Genomic DNA, 16,301 nt, shown 5'->3' on the forward strand with positions numbered 1-16,301 from the left:
CTCACTGCCCGTCATGTTGCTCCAGGGGAAACTCTGACCCTTGGGTCGGGCGGTGGCGGCACTTCGGTCTCGTAACCTTCCTGAAGGCACCGCCTTGGAGCCCACGGTTCGTCGTATGTAGCTTCAACTCTTCGCGGTGACATGTTTATGGTTGAGGCCCCCGGTTGCTCATGTAGTGCTAAGGGTGGTGTTGCTGCGTTCGGCGTGTATTTGTCATGCCTTGGGTGTGTGCGTGTTCTGTGGGCGTGCGTTGTACCGGGTTGTTGATGATCTTTACTTTATATATATAAAGCGGGCCGAAAGCGCTATATATTAGTCTTAGTGGTTGTTGAAGTAGATCTTGAATATGTGCATGTCATATAAACTCAATTGGATTGGAGAAATTATTTAACTTTCTTTACAGTGACTATCAAAGTATCTACCAAGCCTAATAACCAGTTTAATAGACCAAACCACACCTAAATAAGCAGAACAAACGGCTTGTGAGCACACATGAAGCGTGTATGGCTCACCGTTGGCTCGATGTCGCTGAATGAGTTGACGAGCACGTCGTCGGCGTCCTCCAGCCCGTCGAACTGCTCAATCGACGTCTTAAGGAAAACAGGCAGCGACTCCGGCGCCGACGCGAACGGCGGCACGTCCTCCGGTCCCAGTTCCACGCCCAGCGCTCCGCGCACCAGCAGCTCACGCCCGTCCGTCACCGGCAGCGCCAGCGCCCCGCCCACACCTCCCCGTAGACGTCGTTCACCGCGCACGACTGCGAGAAGAACGCCGCGGCGGGCACGCCGGCCGGGCGCGCCACCCGCCCCGCCCACGGCAGGTGCGAGTCGTACATGAGAATGCGCACCGAAGTGGCCTCCTCCGACAGCAGGAGCTCGCGCAGCGTCTCGGGCCCCACGGCCTCCAGCCGGGAGAAGTACTCGGCGGGGTCCGGGCACGAGGCGAAGCCGCCGGCGTCGAATCCGTCGGAGATGGCGGCCACGCGGAAGGGCGCGCCGGGGGGCGGGGTGGAGGAGAGCACGTGGCGGGTGGAGACGAACGTGGGGCGGAGGCCGTGCGCGCCGGGCGGCGGCCCAGCTCCAGCATCGGGTTCGTGTGGCCCTGCGCCCCGGGAACGGCAGCAGGAGGACGGCCGCACCCTCGTCGCTGCCTCCATGACCGACGCCCGAGCTGGCGGTGGCCGCCCGCGTGCTCTCCATGGTTCAGCACTTCAGCCTTCAGCTTGGTGGGGTTTCTTGGATGTTTTCTTTCTTTCGGTGGATTTTGTACGCATGGAAGCAGAGTGACGCGCAAGTTTCCTCTTGGAGCGGGATGGATTTGTTGCTACGCTCCTGTCCGGTGGCGACGGAAGCAACGAGGAAGTTGTTCCCGCCCAGCCCTAGGGCAAAAGACGGAGTCAGGCCCTGTTTCGTTCAGTTTTTATCCATGGATTTCACTGCCGCGCAGCAGAATCTGAGCCAAAGGGCGAATCTAGCAGCATCTGATTTCAGAAATCCGCTGTCAAAATCTGAACCAAAAGCGAAAGCAGCCCAGGACATGATCTGATTCCGCTACGGGCCAAAATCACAGCCGAACCAATCACTCGGGAAACGTTTCTATCCGGCGCGCCGGCTTAACTGTTACGCCGGATGCGCGTGACGCGCTGGATGAGAAGCAATCCTGCGGCCAGCGTACTCGCTCTTTGTAGGCCCACCTTATCCCCTCCTGGGTGTCTTCCTCCTCACACCATCCACCAACGCATCTCTCTCCTTTTTCACTTCTTCTTCGCACCATCCACCAGCACATCTCCACGGCCTTCTGGGCGCCAACCTGGCATGCTCCTCGTGGCCAGCGAGCCTCTCTCCTCGAACAGCCATGGACACAACACCCTTGAGCTTGACCTACCCCCTCCTCTATCTCTTCCTCCCCTCCAGAACCGTCGTTTGCACACCCCTCACCACCCGCTGCTGCAACAGCCCACCCCGCTACCGCTCCAAGCTTCCTTGTTGGGCTTCTGGAGCCGGCGGTGGCGATGCGAGCGACGAACCTTTTTTTGCTTCAACCGAACAAACGCTGTGAAACGAGATGAGGGCAGTGCTAACAGCCGGCAGCATCAGAAGCTACAACCGGCTTTGGCGAAAGCTACAACCGAAGAGTAGAAAGATACAACCAACCATAGTGCGCGGGCAAAAGCTGGAAGCAGACACAAAAAGCTACAACCACCCATATGAGTGTTGCAACCATTGCCAAAAAGCTTCAAGCCTAGATAGAAAAAGCTTCAACCATGAACAGGGGAAGCTTCAACAGCCGCTCCCAAGCTGAAAAAGCTGCAACCGTTACGAAAAAAAGTTTCAACCTTAGGTGAAAAAAGATTCAATCGAAAGATATACAAAGTTTCAACCGGACTTTATAAGACGAAAATAGTTGCAACCGTTTACAGAACAAGCTTCGATCGTAGATGAAAAAAGCTTCAATCAACACGGTGGAAAGCTTCAATCTGCGAAAAAGCTTCAACCAGCATGAAAAAGCTTCAACCGATATGAAGAAAAGCTTCAACTGGCGCACCAATGGTGCGAGCAGCGACGTTGAGAGCTGAGGCCGGCGGCACGAGAGTGCAGCGACGGATGTGCTACGACGGCGGCTGCTAGGTGCTGCAACGACAAAGGCCGTTGACGTGCTTCAAGACGGCGTCGTTTTTGCTACGGGAGCGACGGCTTAGTGCTGGACCGGCGAGGACAGACGCTGCGACGGCGACCGGCGGTGACCGACGGCGACGAGGACGGCGAGCGCATCCAGCAGCGTGGGGCGGCGGAGGAAGGAAATCCTGGTGAGCGGGTGGTGGCCAGCGGCCGGGAGGACGTCCAGTCGACGTGGGGTAGTGCTCGCGCTACATACGGAGAGAGAAAGAGATTGGGGGAAGCCAACGCGTAGATCGGACGGCTGAGGCTCACTGCATCGAGCGGCTGGGGCACGACCGGCCCAACTATTGGGCCGGCACGCCGGCGCCCAGTACTGCCCCAATCACTCGGAAACACTTGACCAGAAGAATTTGCGCTCCACCTCCACCCCATCGCCATCAGCTCGAGTGCGGTGAGTATGCGATGACACTGGTCCTACACCAACAGCGGCACCCAATTTTCAGATACTACTGGTTTAAAATGCAATGTAGGTCATCGCTCGTAGGGCTGCAAACGATGCGAGTTGGACTTGGCTCAGCCTAACTCGTATTAAAATTTAAGCGAACTCAAACTGAGTGAAGCGCAAGATCGAGATGTAGAACATGACTCGTGCCTAATTTGTAACGATCTCACGTCGATCTTGAGCTAGTTTCTTGCTAAATGAGACGATAAAAATTATAAAATCTACGACTATCATTCCAACTAGATGACGTGAAAGTGAAAAAAGGCTTACTCCAATTAAAGGTACGGCCATTTCTTTGCGCGGGGGGAGCTCATCTTCTCTTGGACAAACTGCATATTGTGGTCTTCAGGAATGAATGAAAAGAAAAACAAATGTGCATATGCTAGGAACCTTTGTAAGAAACAACAGAATATTGAACACATGGCCCGACGTACCATATTTGCTTGTAAATAAAATGGAGATAAATCCTACACAAGATAAATGATAATAAATTATCCTATTTCCATTTAATATATGGCATGATCATTTAACATAATGATATTATGCCGAGCTATCGAGCTAAAATCGAGCGAGCAAGTATTGACTCAAGATCGGCTCGTTTCTCGACCGAGCTACAGAAAGTGTTTGTACTCAGCTCGTTTCTTTTCGAGTCGAGTCAAAAAACGAGTCGATCTCCAGTGGCTCATGAGCCTCGAGCTTTTCTTGCAGCCCTAACCACTATCGATCCAACAATTCTACGCCAATAGTGCGGACTAGATTCTGGTTTCAGTTACCTAAGACATTGCTCAGATTTGTTCGGACTTGTTCTTCGGCGGTGGTTGGATTCAGCGACGATGGCGCGTGAGTACCGTTCCCTCTCTTTAGGCATTGTTGTTGGAGAATCTTCTCGTAGTACAGGTGATGTCAAGAGATGGTTAGTGCTGATGTGGTTGTTTTTGTAGATTGTTGATCACCGTTTTGATCGATTGTTTCTTTATCTTTTCTTCACCATGGCATAGCTACGATCTTATTTGATTTTGCTAGTTGCTAGTGTGGTTTTCTGCATGTGTGAATTGGTGTTGATTGTGTCCATCTTATCTATATAGAGCCTGGTTGTGTGCTCTTTATGTTTGTATCCCTTTAATGTTACACTAGAACATAAAGGCGCGCGTTGCTACGCCCGACTATTTGAAGATAAGAAACAATACAATTTATCTGTTGATGAAGATGACATCAACCCTTGATGCCCTCCTCATACTTGCAGTCCACTGAACCCAGCCGAGAGATTGATGCAAATATGCATGGTCACAACCATTTGCTAACAATGTGCAGGAGTTAGTTCAGTCGAGTATTTGCTTACATTATCATTGGAGTAGTTGTAGAGATTGGGGTTATCAGCGGAGCAAAGGGGCTCCAATCAGCGGCAGAACACCTGAACCTGATGCTTTCCGCCCAGGAGCTCAGGCCGATCAAAGTGACACTGCGGACGAGTGAAAAAAAATTATATGAGACCAGGCTTCATGGGCTAGCAGGTGAGACCCACCTTGATGGATGACACGTGGCATTCATAAATTATAAAGCATCTAATCTCTCTCCCCCTGATTTCAAGTGTGTGTGTGTGGGGGGAGGGGTAGAGGCTTTGTGATTTGTAAATATCATGTGTCATCCATCAGGGTGGGTCTCACATGCTAGTCTGTGAGACCTGGTCTCATATAATTCTTTTCCCAGATGAGTGGTAGTAGCTTTTTCACCGGTGCCACCGCCGCGTCGCTCACTTCACATTGATATGTTTTTTAAAGGAGGATTGACCCCTGTCCTTTGCATCTGGACGAGGCATACGGCCATCTTATTAATTATTCATATTGATATGTACTACTTTCTCCGTTCCTAAATATTTATGTTTCTAGATATTTTAATAAATGATCACATACGGAGCAACATGAGTGAATCTACACTCTAAAGTATGTCTATAACATTTGTATGTTGTAATCCATTTAAAATATCTAAAAACAAATATTTAAGAACGGAGGGAGTATTATGAATTGGTAAAAAAGAGAAAGATTTTAGAAATTAATTGGAAATCGAGAGAGATCGAGAAATGCATAAATGCGCTGCGTCATTTGCGATTATGAGACCTACGATGGATCTAATGATGGGCTGGCGTAATTTGCGATTAGGTGGGATTAGACTTTGGGAGCGGTTACAAGAATACGGGAAGGCGAGCGGCCGGGAACGATCTCTCTCTCTCTCTCTGTTGTTTTTTTCTGAGGGGTTTCTCTCTCTTTCTTTTCTTTTAAGATGGAGGGGGTCTTCTCTTCTTTCGTGCATGCAAGGCCAGCTAGAAAAGTATGGGCCGCGCAGTTTTCTCAGCCCGACTTAGGAGAATGCATCGAGGTCAATCTCGGGAGCAGCAGCCCATTAAAGTTGGCTGGCTGGGACGCGCGTAGTGTGGCGACGTTAAAAATCCTGGCGGCGTCTAGCGGGACAACGGAGCGATCTAGTGCGTTAATGAGTAAATTCAATGGTTGAGAGTGTCAAGTCGCTGTGAGAAGGCCTAGGTGGCTCTGTTTTACCGTTTTTCAATTTTAAACAAAAAATCCACTCTTTGTCGGAAAAAAAAAATCATATCTTCCCATGAAAGGGACAGAGAATAATTGATCATGTCCTCCAAAAATGCGGGGAGATATGGACACATTTGTAGTTTATCTGTTATAATTTGTTCCCAGCTGTCTACTATAATAAATTGTCCGCCTCCGATGAGATAGCATTAATGATGATTGCGCATCTTTGGTTTGCTCCGATGTCTGTAGTTGTCGCTAGGTGGTTACCGACCTGGATCTACATTGACAGTTGATGAATAAATTAGATTCCCGCAAAAAAAAAAACCTCGTCACCTCAACTTACACAATATACTTGTCTAGAAGATGTGCAATACGATCTAGCAAAATTTATCATAATTTTCGGGACATTCAATTGTTAATCACAGTCTGTTCTCTGCAAACAATTTATTCCATATATTTACCCTGTTTAACATTGAAGCTTGAATCTAATAAACTTATTCCACGGTTAGACCCATGTCACGATCAAGTCAAACGCTTCATCGCCAATCCCAAAATATTAGTAGAAATTAACTACCGCAAATGATCTTGAAAAATCTTAAGTAATTATTTCTACCCTGTTTACCTCCAAATTAGATTATACAAAAGATTAGTCTTATAAATTTGTCCATCTTCTTTTTTTGCGGATATAAATTTGTCCATCTTTTGAAATGGAAAACTGACTACAGCTTGAGAGACAAATATCTTCTCTCCTCCAAGTATTATTTTTTGTGAACAACCGGCGGGAGCGTCGCCTTCTCTCGTCCCAATATCCCTGTCATCTCTGCCAGACTAGATCCCATTCCAACAAAATATCAACAAGAGAAACATGACAAAGGAGAGAGAGAAAAAAATAACTGTGACCGGAGAGGGAAGTCTTGGAATGTTGAATCTACATGAGCACCTTCCGTGTGGCTGTCAACTAAACGTGAAAGTGACTTGATTATCTTCTTCGAATGCATAGTCCCTTTTGTTGCTGCTGTTATGCCTGCGTGCTCCTTCCTATGTATTTCGGCCTGAACTCGTGTTTTATGTTTGCCTATAACCTTGTGAACTATTCCCTCCGTTCCAAAATAGATGACTCAAATTTGTACTAACTTTAGTTCAAAATTGGGTCATCTATTTTAGAATGGAGGGAGTATGTGATTTACTCACCTTATTATGAGCATTATATTAATTTAAAGCTAGACGCTTCCTGCATGTTCATTCTAAAGAAACTTAAGTCGTGGCATGGGGAAACTACATGAGCACCTTCCCTGTCAACTTGATTAACTAAAGCATGAAAGTGACTTGGTAGGTCATAGCCATGCTCAGAGAAGCTTCCCATTCTTACTTGGCCGCCACTCTACTCGAATCCTGCAGCGCCCCTATATATACACTTATTTGCCAAACACTTTCATCGTACACTCACTCCCTTCACTGGAACATCCAAAGCCGAGAAAACAGAGACATGGACAGCGCGACCTCGTCGTCCGGCGATGAGCGCGGCGGTGTGCACGTCCTGCTGGTGCCGCTGCCGGCGCAGGGCCACATGAACCCGATGCTCCAGCTCGGCCGGCGCCTCGTGTACCACGGCCTGCGCCCCACGCTCGTCGCCACGCGGTACGTGCTCTCCACGGGCCCGCCCCCCGGCGACCCCTTCCGCGTGGCCGCCTTCTCAGACGGGTTCGACGACGGCGGCATGGCCTCCTGCCCGGACCCCGTCGAGTACTGCCGCAGGGCCGAGGCCGTGGGGTCCGAGACGCTGGCGCAGGTCATCGCCGCCGAGGCGCGCGCCGGGAGGACGCCGTCCGTGATGGTCTACGACCCACACATGGCGTGGGCGCCGCTTGTGGCACGGGCCGCCGGCGTGCCGACCGCCGCGTTCATGTCGCAGTCGTGCGCCGTGGACCTGATCTACGGGGAGGCGTGGGCGGGGCGCGCGCCGCTGCCGATGGCGGACGGGAGCGCGCTGCGTTGCCGGGGCGCGGTGAGCGTGGACCTCGGCCCGGAGGACCTGTCGCCGTTCGTGGTGTCGCCGGGGCTGTACCCCAAGTACCTCGACGTGTCGATCCGGCAGTTCGAGGGACTAGAGGACGCCGGCGACGTGCTCGTCAACTCCTTCCGTGACCTCGAACCGCAGGAGGCGGAGTATATGGAGTCCAGATGGCGCGCCAAGACAGTCGGCCCGACGCTGCCGTCCTTCTTCCTCGACGACGGCCGCCTGCCGTCGAACAAGGCCTACGGCGTCAACTTCTTCAGCAGCGCCGCGCCGTGCATGGCATGGCTGGATCGGCAGCCTCCTTGCTCAGTAGTCCTCGCGTCTTATGGGACGGTCTACAGCCTCGACGCCGGTGAGCTTGACGAGCTTGGAAATGGGCTCTGCGATTCCGGCAAGCCATTTCTCTGGGTCGTGAGGTCCAACGAGGCACGGAAGATATCTGAAGAGCTCCATGGCAGGTGCAAGGAAAATGGATTAATTGTGCCTTGGTGTCCCCAGCTTGAGGTTCTCGCGCATAAGGCCATAGGTATGAAATTGTCAATCTTTGATAAAGTAGATCTAAACAAATACTACTAGTTATCTGATTGTTTCGCCAATAATATTGCCTACTTTGGATGTGCAGGTTGTTTCTTGACTCATTGTGGATGGAACTCAACGACAGAGGCGCTTGTTGCTGGCGTGCCAATGGTGGCGATGCCGAGGTCGGCCGACCAGCCAACCACGGCAAAGTACGTGGAGAGTGCATGGGGGACCGGCGTGCGGATGCGGACAGATGAGAAAGGCTTGGTGATAAGGGAGGAGGTAGAGAGGTGCATCAGGAAGGTGATGGATGGGGAGGGAAAGGTTGAATACCGCAAAAATGCGACAAAATGGATGAGGATGGCCAAAGAGGCAATGCAGGAAGGAGGGAGTTCCGACAAGAATATTGCTGAATTTGCGGCTAAGTATTTATCATGATGAATTTAGGTCCAATTATCCACAACCACTCAATAGTCATCGCATACTATGTATGCACATGTTGATAGAGTATTATTTCTCTTCACCAATGTCAACGCATTCACCGAGAAGCCTATAGCTAAGCTCAAGTTTTCTTGTATGAGTGACCTTAACACAAATTCGTTTTATATTGAGTTGCCAATGGATTGACTATACCTCGGCATGTCACCGATGTAAGGTCGTGGAGAATTAGATATGCTTGGTTTTATGCACATAGGTGTAAGCGCTAGATAAAGATGATCACTTGCTACCACCAAAACTTGATGTGGGAGTATTCAAAGTTTGAGTAAATTTCCTGTTTTTACACCATATTTGTGCTCCAGTGATAACTACTATCCTATTTTAGTAAAATTGCCCCTAGTTACCCGATTTAAGAAGTTTATTTCATGTTTTGCCTCATTTGATGTCGGATCCTCCGAAGACCATTGTCATACTCATTTGATGTCGGATCCTCCTAAGACCATTGTCATATTCTCCAACTCTTCTAGACTATATTCTAATTAAATTACGCTTCTCCAACTCTTCTAGACTATATTCTAATTAAATTACGCTATTGAAGTTTAGAGATCTCTTAAGTTTATGATCTTAAATTAAAATTTGAAATTCAATTAACTTGAGTTTCATGTACTATAAAATGTTTAACAGATTTAATTTAACATCTACAATTTGGTCAGTTCTCCTAAGTTAATTTAACAACAAAGCCTTCGGCCCCAAACAAGTTGGAGTAGGCTAGAGCTAAAACCCATAAGATTTAGAAACCAACTCATGATTCTGGCACGTGGATAGCTAACTTACACGCACCCTTGTACATGGCTAGTTCTTTGGTGATATGTCAGTCCAACAGATATCTCTTTACAGACTCCTTTCATGTCAAGTTTGGTCTACCATGACCTCTTTTGACATTATCAGCATGCTTTAACTGCCTTAATGCACTGGAGATTTTGGAGGCATGCGATGTATATACCCAAACCATATCAAACGATGTTGGATAAGCTTATGTTCAATCGAAGCTACCCCAACTCTGTCATGTATATGCCAACTGGTTAGCAGAGTCCCACATGGCCCCCGCATCGCCTAGCTTAGGCGACACGGGCGGCGACCCAACCCCGCCGTCTAGCCGCTCCATCCACCGGTGCCTCCTCCCTCGCCGCCGCCTGGGGCCACCGCCGGGCAAAGCCCGCGTGCTGGCGGCGGCGGGGCCTCTCCGTCGCTCGGCGCCCTTTCTGGGGGGTCGCAGCTGGGAGCGCTCGATCCAGATGCGCCCGGCGCGTTGCGCATGGCCGGGCCGGCAGCTGGCCGCGGCGGCCTCGGGCTTCTCAGGTGAGGCTGTGGTGGCGGGGGCGGCCGGTTTCGGTTGGTTTCGGCCAGATCCACGTGCAGCGCGGGGCGTGGATGGTGAGGCGCAGTGGGCGGGACGGCGGGGCTGCGGCCTCGGTCCGGGCTCCCGGCGTGGCCTGGGCGTGGACGGCGCGCGTGCGCGTGGCGGCGGCTCGGCTCCGGATGTGCGCGTGGGGTGCAGATCGACGGCTGGGCACGGCGACGGCTGACACCCGTCGGGCGCGGCGACCGGCGGCTGGGCGTGGTGGATGCGCTGCTCTGGAGTGCGCGGTGTGCTGCGGAGGGAGCTCGTCTGCTCTGCTGTCGCTCGTGCGGCTCCGATTGGGTCTGGTGCGAGCTCGTCCTTCGATATGGATGCTGCGCGATGCGATGCGGCGTGGGTTGCTGTGGTGGTGGTGGTCACAGTGGTGCTGCGGTGGATGGACGACAGCTTTGGCCGGGGGGTGGTGCGTCTCTGGTCGTTGTGGATCATGGGATCCCGCGGTCAGACTGAGGTCGGCCTCAGCAGGTGGTGATTGGTGGGCAGTGGTCGGTGGTGGTAGGTGGTCGGCGCTGTTGGGGAACGTAGTACTTTCAAAAAAGTTCCTACGCACACGCAAGATCAAGGTGATGCATAGCAACGAGAGGGGAGAGTGTTGTCTACGTACCCTCGTAGACCGTAAGCGGAAGCGTTATGACAACGCGGTTGATGTAGTCATATGTCTTCACGATCGACCGATCCTCAGTACCGAACGTACGGCACCTCCGCGTTTAGCACACTTTCAGCTCGGTGACGTCCCGCGAAGTCACGATCCAGTAGAGCTTCGGGGAAGAGCTTCGCAGAACGACGGCGTGGTGACGGTGTTGATGAAGCTATCGATGCAGGGCTTCGCCTAAGCACCGCTATGATATGACCGAGGTCGATTATGATAGAGGGGGGCAACGCACACGGCTAAGAAAGGTCAATGATCAAATTGTGTGTCCTAGGGTGCCCCCTTGCCCCCGTATATAAAGGAGCAAGGGGGAGGCCGGCCGGCCCTTGCAGGACGCGCCAGGAAGAGGAGTCCTCCTCCTAGTAGGAGTAGGACTCCCCTTTCCGCGCGGCCTGCCCTGGCCGGCCCTCTCTCTCTCCACTAAGGCCCATGTGGCCCATTACTTCTCCCGGGGGGGTGTTTCGGTAACCCTCCGGCACTCCGGTTTTCTCTGAAATCACCCGGAACATTTCCGGTATCCGAATATAGTCGTCCAATATATCAATCTTTATGTCTAGACCATTTCGAGACTCCTTGTCATGTCCGTGATCACATCCGGGACGAACTACCTTCGGTACATCAAATCACATAAACTCATAATACCGATCGTCACAGAACTTTAAGCGTGCGGACCCTATGGGTTCAAGAACTATGTAGACATGACCGAGACACGTCTCCGGTCAATAACCAATAGCAGAACCTGGATGCTCATATTGGTTCCTACATATTCTATGAAGATCTTTATCGGTCAAACCGCATAACAACATACATTGTTCCCTTTGTCATCGGTATGTTACTTGCCCGAGATTCGATCGTCGGTATCTCAATACCTAGCTCAATCTCGTTACAGGCAAGTCTCTTTACTCATTCCGTAATGCATCATCCCGCAACTAACTCATTAGTTGCATTGCTTGCAAGGCTTACAGTGATGTGCATTACCGAGAGGGCCCAGAGATACCTCTCCGACAATCGGAGTGACAAATCCTAATCTCGATCTATGCCAACTCAACGAGTACCATCGGAGACACCTGTAGAGCACCTTTATAATCACCCAGTTACGTTGTGACGTTTGGTAGCACACAAAGTGTTCCTCTGGTAATCGGGAGTTGCATAATCTCATAGTCATAGGAACATGTATAAGTCATGAAGAAAGCAATAGCAGTAAACTAAAACGATCAAGTGCTAAGCTAACGGAATGGGTCAAGTCAATCACATCATTCTCCTATTGATGTGATCCCGTTTATCAAATGACAACTCATGTCCATGGTTAGGAAACATAACCATCTTTGATCAAGGAGCTAGTCAAGTAGAGGCATACCAGTGACACTTTGTTTGTCTATGTATTCACACATGTATTATGTTTTCGGTTAATACAATTCTAGCATGAATAATAGACATTTATCATGAAATAAGGAAATAAATAATAACTTTATTATTGCCTCTAGGGCATATTTCCTTCAGTCTCCCACTTGCACTAGAGTCGATAATCTAGATTACACAGTAATGATTCTAACACCCATGGAGCCTTGGTGCTGATCATGTTTTGCTCGTGAGAGAGGCTTAGTCAATGGGTCTGCAACATTCAGATCCGTATGTATCTTGCAAATATCTATGTCTCCCACCTGGACTTGATCGCGGATGGAATTGAAGCGTCTCTTGATGTGTTTGGTTCTCTCGTGAAATCTGGATTCCTTTGCCAAGGCAATCGCACCAGTATTGTCACAAAAGATTTTCATTGGACCCGATGCACTAGGTATGACACCTAGATCGGATATGAACTCCTTCATCCAGACTCCTTCATTTGCTGCTTCCGAAGCAGCTATGTACTCCGCTTCACGCGTAGATCCTGCCACGACGCTTTGTTTAGAACTGCTCCAACTGACAGCTCCACCGTTCAATATAAACACGTATCCGGTTTGCGATTTAGAATCGTCCGGATCAGTGTCAAAGCTTGCATCGACGTAACCATTTACGACGAGCTCTTTGTCACCTCCATAAACGAGAAACATATCCTTAGTCCTTTTCAGGTATTTCAGGATGTTCTTGACCGCTGTCCAGTGATCCACTCCTGGATTACTTTGGTACTTCCCTGCTAAACTAATAGCAAGGAACACATCAGGTCTGGTACACAACATTGCATACATGATAGAGCCTATGGCTGAAGCATAGGGAATACTTTTCATTTTCTCTCTATCTTCTGCATTGGTCGGGCATTGAGTCTTACTCAAGTTCACACCTTGTAACACAGGAAAGAACCCTTTCTTTGCTTGATCCATTTTGAACTTCTTCAAAACTTTATCAAGGTATGTGCTTTGTGAAAGTCCAATTAAGCATCTTGATCTATCTCTATAGATCTTGATGCCCAATATATAAGCAGCTTCACCGAGGTCTTTCATTGAAAAACTCTTATTCAAGTATCCTTTTATGCTATCCAGAAATTCTATATCATTTCCAATCAATAATATGTCATCCACATATAATATTAGAAATGCTACAGAGCTCCCACTCACTTTCTTGTAAATACAGGCTTCTCCAAAAGTCTGTATAAAACCATATGCTTTGATCACACTATCAAAATGTTTATTCCAACTCCGAGATGCTTGCACCAGTCCATAGATGGATCGCTAAAGCTTGCATACTTTGTTAGTACCCTTTGGATCGATAAAACCTTCAGGTTGCATCATATACAACTCTTCTTCCAGAAATCCATTCAGGAATGCAGTCTTTACATCCATTTGCCAAATTTCATAATCATAAAATGCGGCAATTGCTAACATGATTCGGACGGACTTAAGCATCGCTACGGGTGAGAAAGTCTCATCGTAGTCAACCCCTTGAACTTGTCGAAAACCTTTTTCAACAAGTCGAGCTTTGTAAACAGTAACATTACCGTCAGCGTCAGTCTTCTTATTAAAGATCCATTTATTCTCGATGGCTTGCCGATCATCGGGCAAGTCAACCAAAGTCCACACTTTGTTCTCATACATGGATCCCATCTCAGATTTCATGGCCTCAAGCCATTTTGCGGAATCTGGGCTCATCATCGCTTCGTCATAGTTCGTAGGTTCGTCATGGTCAAGTAACATGACCTCCAGAACAGGATTACCGTACCACTCTGGTGCGGATCTTACTCTGGTTGACCTACGAGGTTCGGTAGTAACTTGATCTGAAGTTTCATGATCATCATCATTAGCTTCCTCACTAATTGGTGTAGGTGTCACAGGAACCGGTTTCTGTGATGAACTACTCTCCAATAAGGGAGCAGGTATAGTTACCTCATCAAGTTCTACTTTCCTCCCACTCACTTCTTTCGAGAGAAACTCCCTCTCTAGAAAGGATCCGGTCTTAGCAACAAATGTCTTGCCTTCGGATCTGTGATAGAAGGTGTACCCAACAGTATCCTTTGGGTATCCTATGAAGACACATTTCTTCGATTTGGGTTCGAGCTTATCAGGTTGAAGCTTTTTCACATAAGCATCACAACCCCAAACTTTAGGAAATGACAACTTTGGTTTCTTGCCAAACCATAGTTCATAAGGCGTCGTCTCAACGGATTTAGATGGTGCCCTATTTAACGTGAATGCAGCTGTCTCTAAAGCATAACCCCAAAACGATAGCGGTAAATCAGTAAGAGACATCATAGATCGCACCATATCTAGTAAAGTATGATTACGACGTTCGGACACACCATTACGCTGTGGTGTTCCGGGTGGCGTGAGTTGCGAAACTATTCCACATTTTTTCAAATGAAGACCAAACTCGTAACTCAAATATTCTCCTCCACAATCAGATCGTAGAAACTTTATTTTCTTGTTACGATGATTTTCCACTTCACTCTGAAATTCTTTGAACTTTTCAAATGTTTCAGACTTATGTTTCATTAAGTAGATATACACATATCAGCTCAAATCATCTGTGAAGGTGAGAAAATAACGATATCCGCCACGAGCCTCAATATTCATCAGACCACATACATCAGTATGTATGATTTCCAATAAATCTGTTGCTCGCTCCATTGTTCAAGAGAACGACGTTTTAGTCATCTTGCCCATGAGGCATGGCTCGCAAGTACCAAGTGATTCATAATCAAGTGATTCCAAAAGTCCATCAGAATGGAGTTTCTTCATGCGCTTTACACCAATATGACCTAAACGGCAGTGCCACAAATAAGTTGCACTATCATTATCGACTCTGCATCTTTTGGCTTCAACATTATGAATATGTGTATCACTACTATCGAGATTCATTAAAAATAGACCACTCTTCAAGGGTGCATGACCATAAAAGATATTACTCATATAAATAGAACAACCATTATTCTCAGATTTAAATGAATAACCGTCTCGCATCAAACAAGATCCAGATATAATGTTCATGCTCAACGCTGGCACCAAATAACAATTATTCAGGTCTAAAACTTATCCTGAAGGTAGATGTAGAGGTAGCGTGCCAACGGCGATCACATCAACTTTGGAACCATTTCCCACACGCATCGTCACCTCATCCTTAGCCAATCTTTGCTTAATCAGTAGTCCTTGTTTCGAGTTGCAAATATTAGCAACAGAACTAGTATCAAATACCCAGGTGCTACTGCAAGCTTTAGTAAGGTACACATCAATAACATGTATATCACATATACCTTTGTTCACCTTGCCATCCTTCTTATCCGCTAAATACTTGGGGCAGTTCCGCTTCCAGTGGCCAGCCCCTTTGTAGTAGAAGCACTCAGTCTCAGGCTTAGGTCCAGACTTGGGTTTCTTCTCCTGAGCAGCAACTTGTTTGCTGTTCTTCTTGAAGTTCCCCTTCTTCTTCCCTTTACCCTTTTTCTTGAAACTGGTGGTCTTGTTGACCATCAACACTTGATGCTCCTTATTGATTTCTACCTCCGCAGCCTTTAGCATTGCGAAGAGCTCGGGAATTGTCTTATCCATCCCTTGCATGTTATAGTTCATCACGAAGCTTTTGTATCTTGGTGGCAGTGATTGAAGAATTCTGTCAATGACACTATCATCCGGAAGATTAACTCCCAGTTGAATCAAGTGATTGTTATACCCAGACATTTTGAGTATATGCTCACTGACAGAACTATTCTCCTCCATCTTGCAGCTGTAGAACTTATTGGAGACTTCATATCTCTCAATCCAGGCATTTGCTTGAAATATTAACTTCAACTCCTGGAACATCTCATATGCTCTACGACGTTCAAAACATCGTTGAAGTCCCGGTTCTAAGCCGTAAAGCATGGCACACTGAACTATCGACTAGTCATCAGCTTTGCTCTGCCAGACGTTCATAACATCTGGCGTTGCTCCTGCAGCGGGTTTGGCACCCAGCGGTGCTTCCAGGACGTAATTCTTCTGTGCAGCAATGAGGATAATCCTCAAGTTACGGACCCAGTCCGTGTAATTGCTACCATCATCTTTCAACTTTGCTTTCTCAAGGAACGCATTAAAATTCAACGGAACAACAGCACGGGCCATCTATCTACAACAACATAGACAAGCAAAATACTATCAGGTACTAAGTTCATGATAAATTAAAGTTCAATTAACCATATTT

At 48.2% G+C, this 16,301-nt stretch overlaps 1 protein-coding gene and 1 pseudogene across 1 annotated transcript; one reads left to right on the forward strand and one right to left on the reverse strand.

Annotated features, from left to right (window-relative positions):
• Positions 1-458: 458 nt before the first annotated feature.
• Positions 459-1,199, reverse strand: LOC123120283 (UDP-glucosyltransferase UGT13248-like; annotated as a pseudogene).
• A 5,901-nt stretch (positions 1,200-7,100) lies between these two features.
• LOC123119552 (UDP-glycosyltransferase 79) lies at positions 7,101-8,982 on the forward strand. The gene is made up of 2 exons (XM_044539399.1): positions 7,101-8,203; positions 8,300-8,982. The coding sequence occupies exons 1-2, from the start codon at positions 7,147-7,149 to the stop codon at positions 8,632-8,634; spliced, it is 1,392 nt and encodes a 463-aa protein (XP_044395334.1). The 5' UTR covers positions 7,101-7,146; the 3' UTR covers positions 8,635-8,982.
• The last annotated feature ends 7,319 nt before the right edge of the window (positions 8,983-16,301 follow it).

This window comes from Triticum aestivum, chromosome 5D, assembly GCF_018294505.1.
Source record: "Triticum aestivum cultivar Chinese Spring chromosome 5D, IWGSC CS RefSeq v2.1, whole genome shotgun sequence".
Taxonomy (NCBI): Eukaryota; Viridiplantae; Streptophyta; class Magnoliopsida; order Poales; family Poaceae; genus Triticum; species Triticum aestivum.

Bases quoted from the DNA above. Each gene is read 5' to 3' on its own strand.
- LOC123119552 (XM_044539399.1), top strand. From the start codon at position 7,147: ATGGACAGCGCGACCTCGTCGTCCGGCGATGAGCGCGGCGGTGTGCAC. The intron at 8,204-8,299 runs GTATGAAATTGT...TTGGATGTGCAG, and splicing joins TCTCGCGCATAAGGCCATAG to GTTGTTTCTTGACTCATTGT.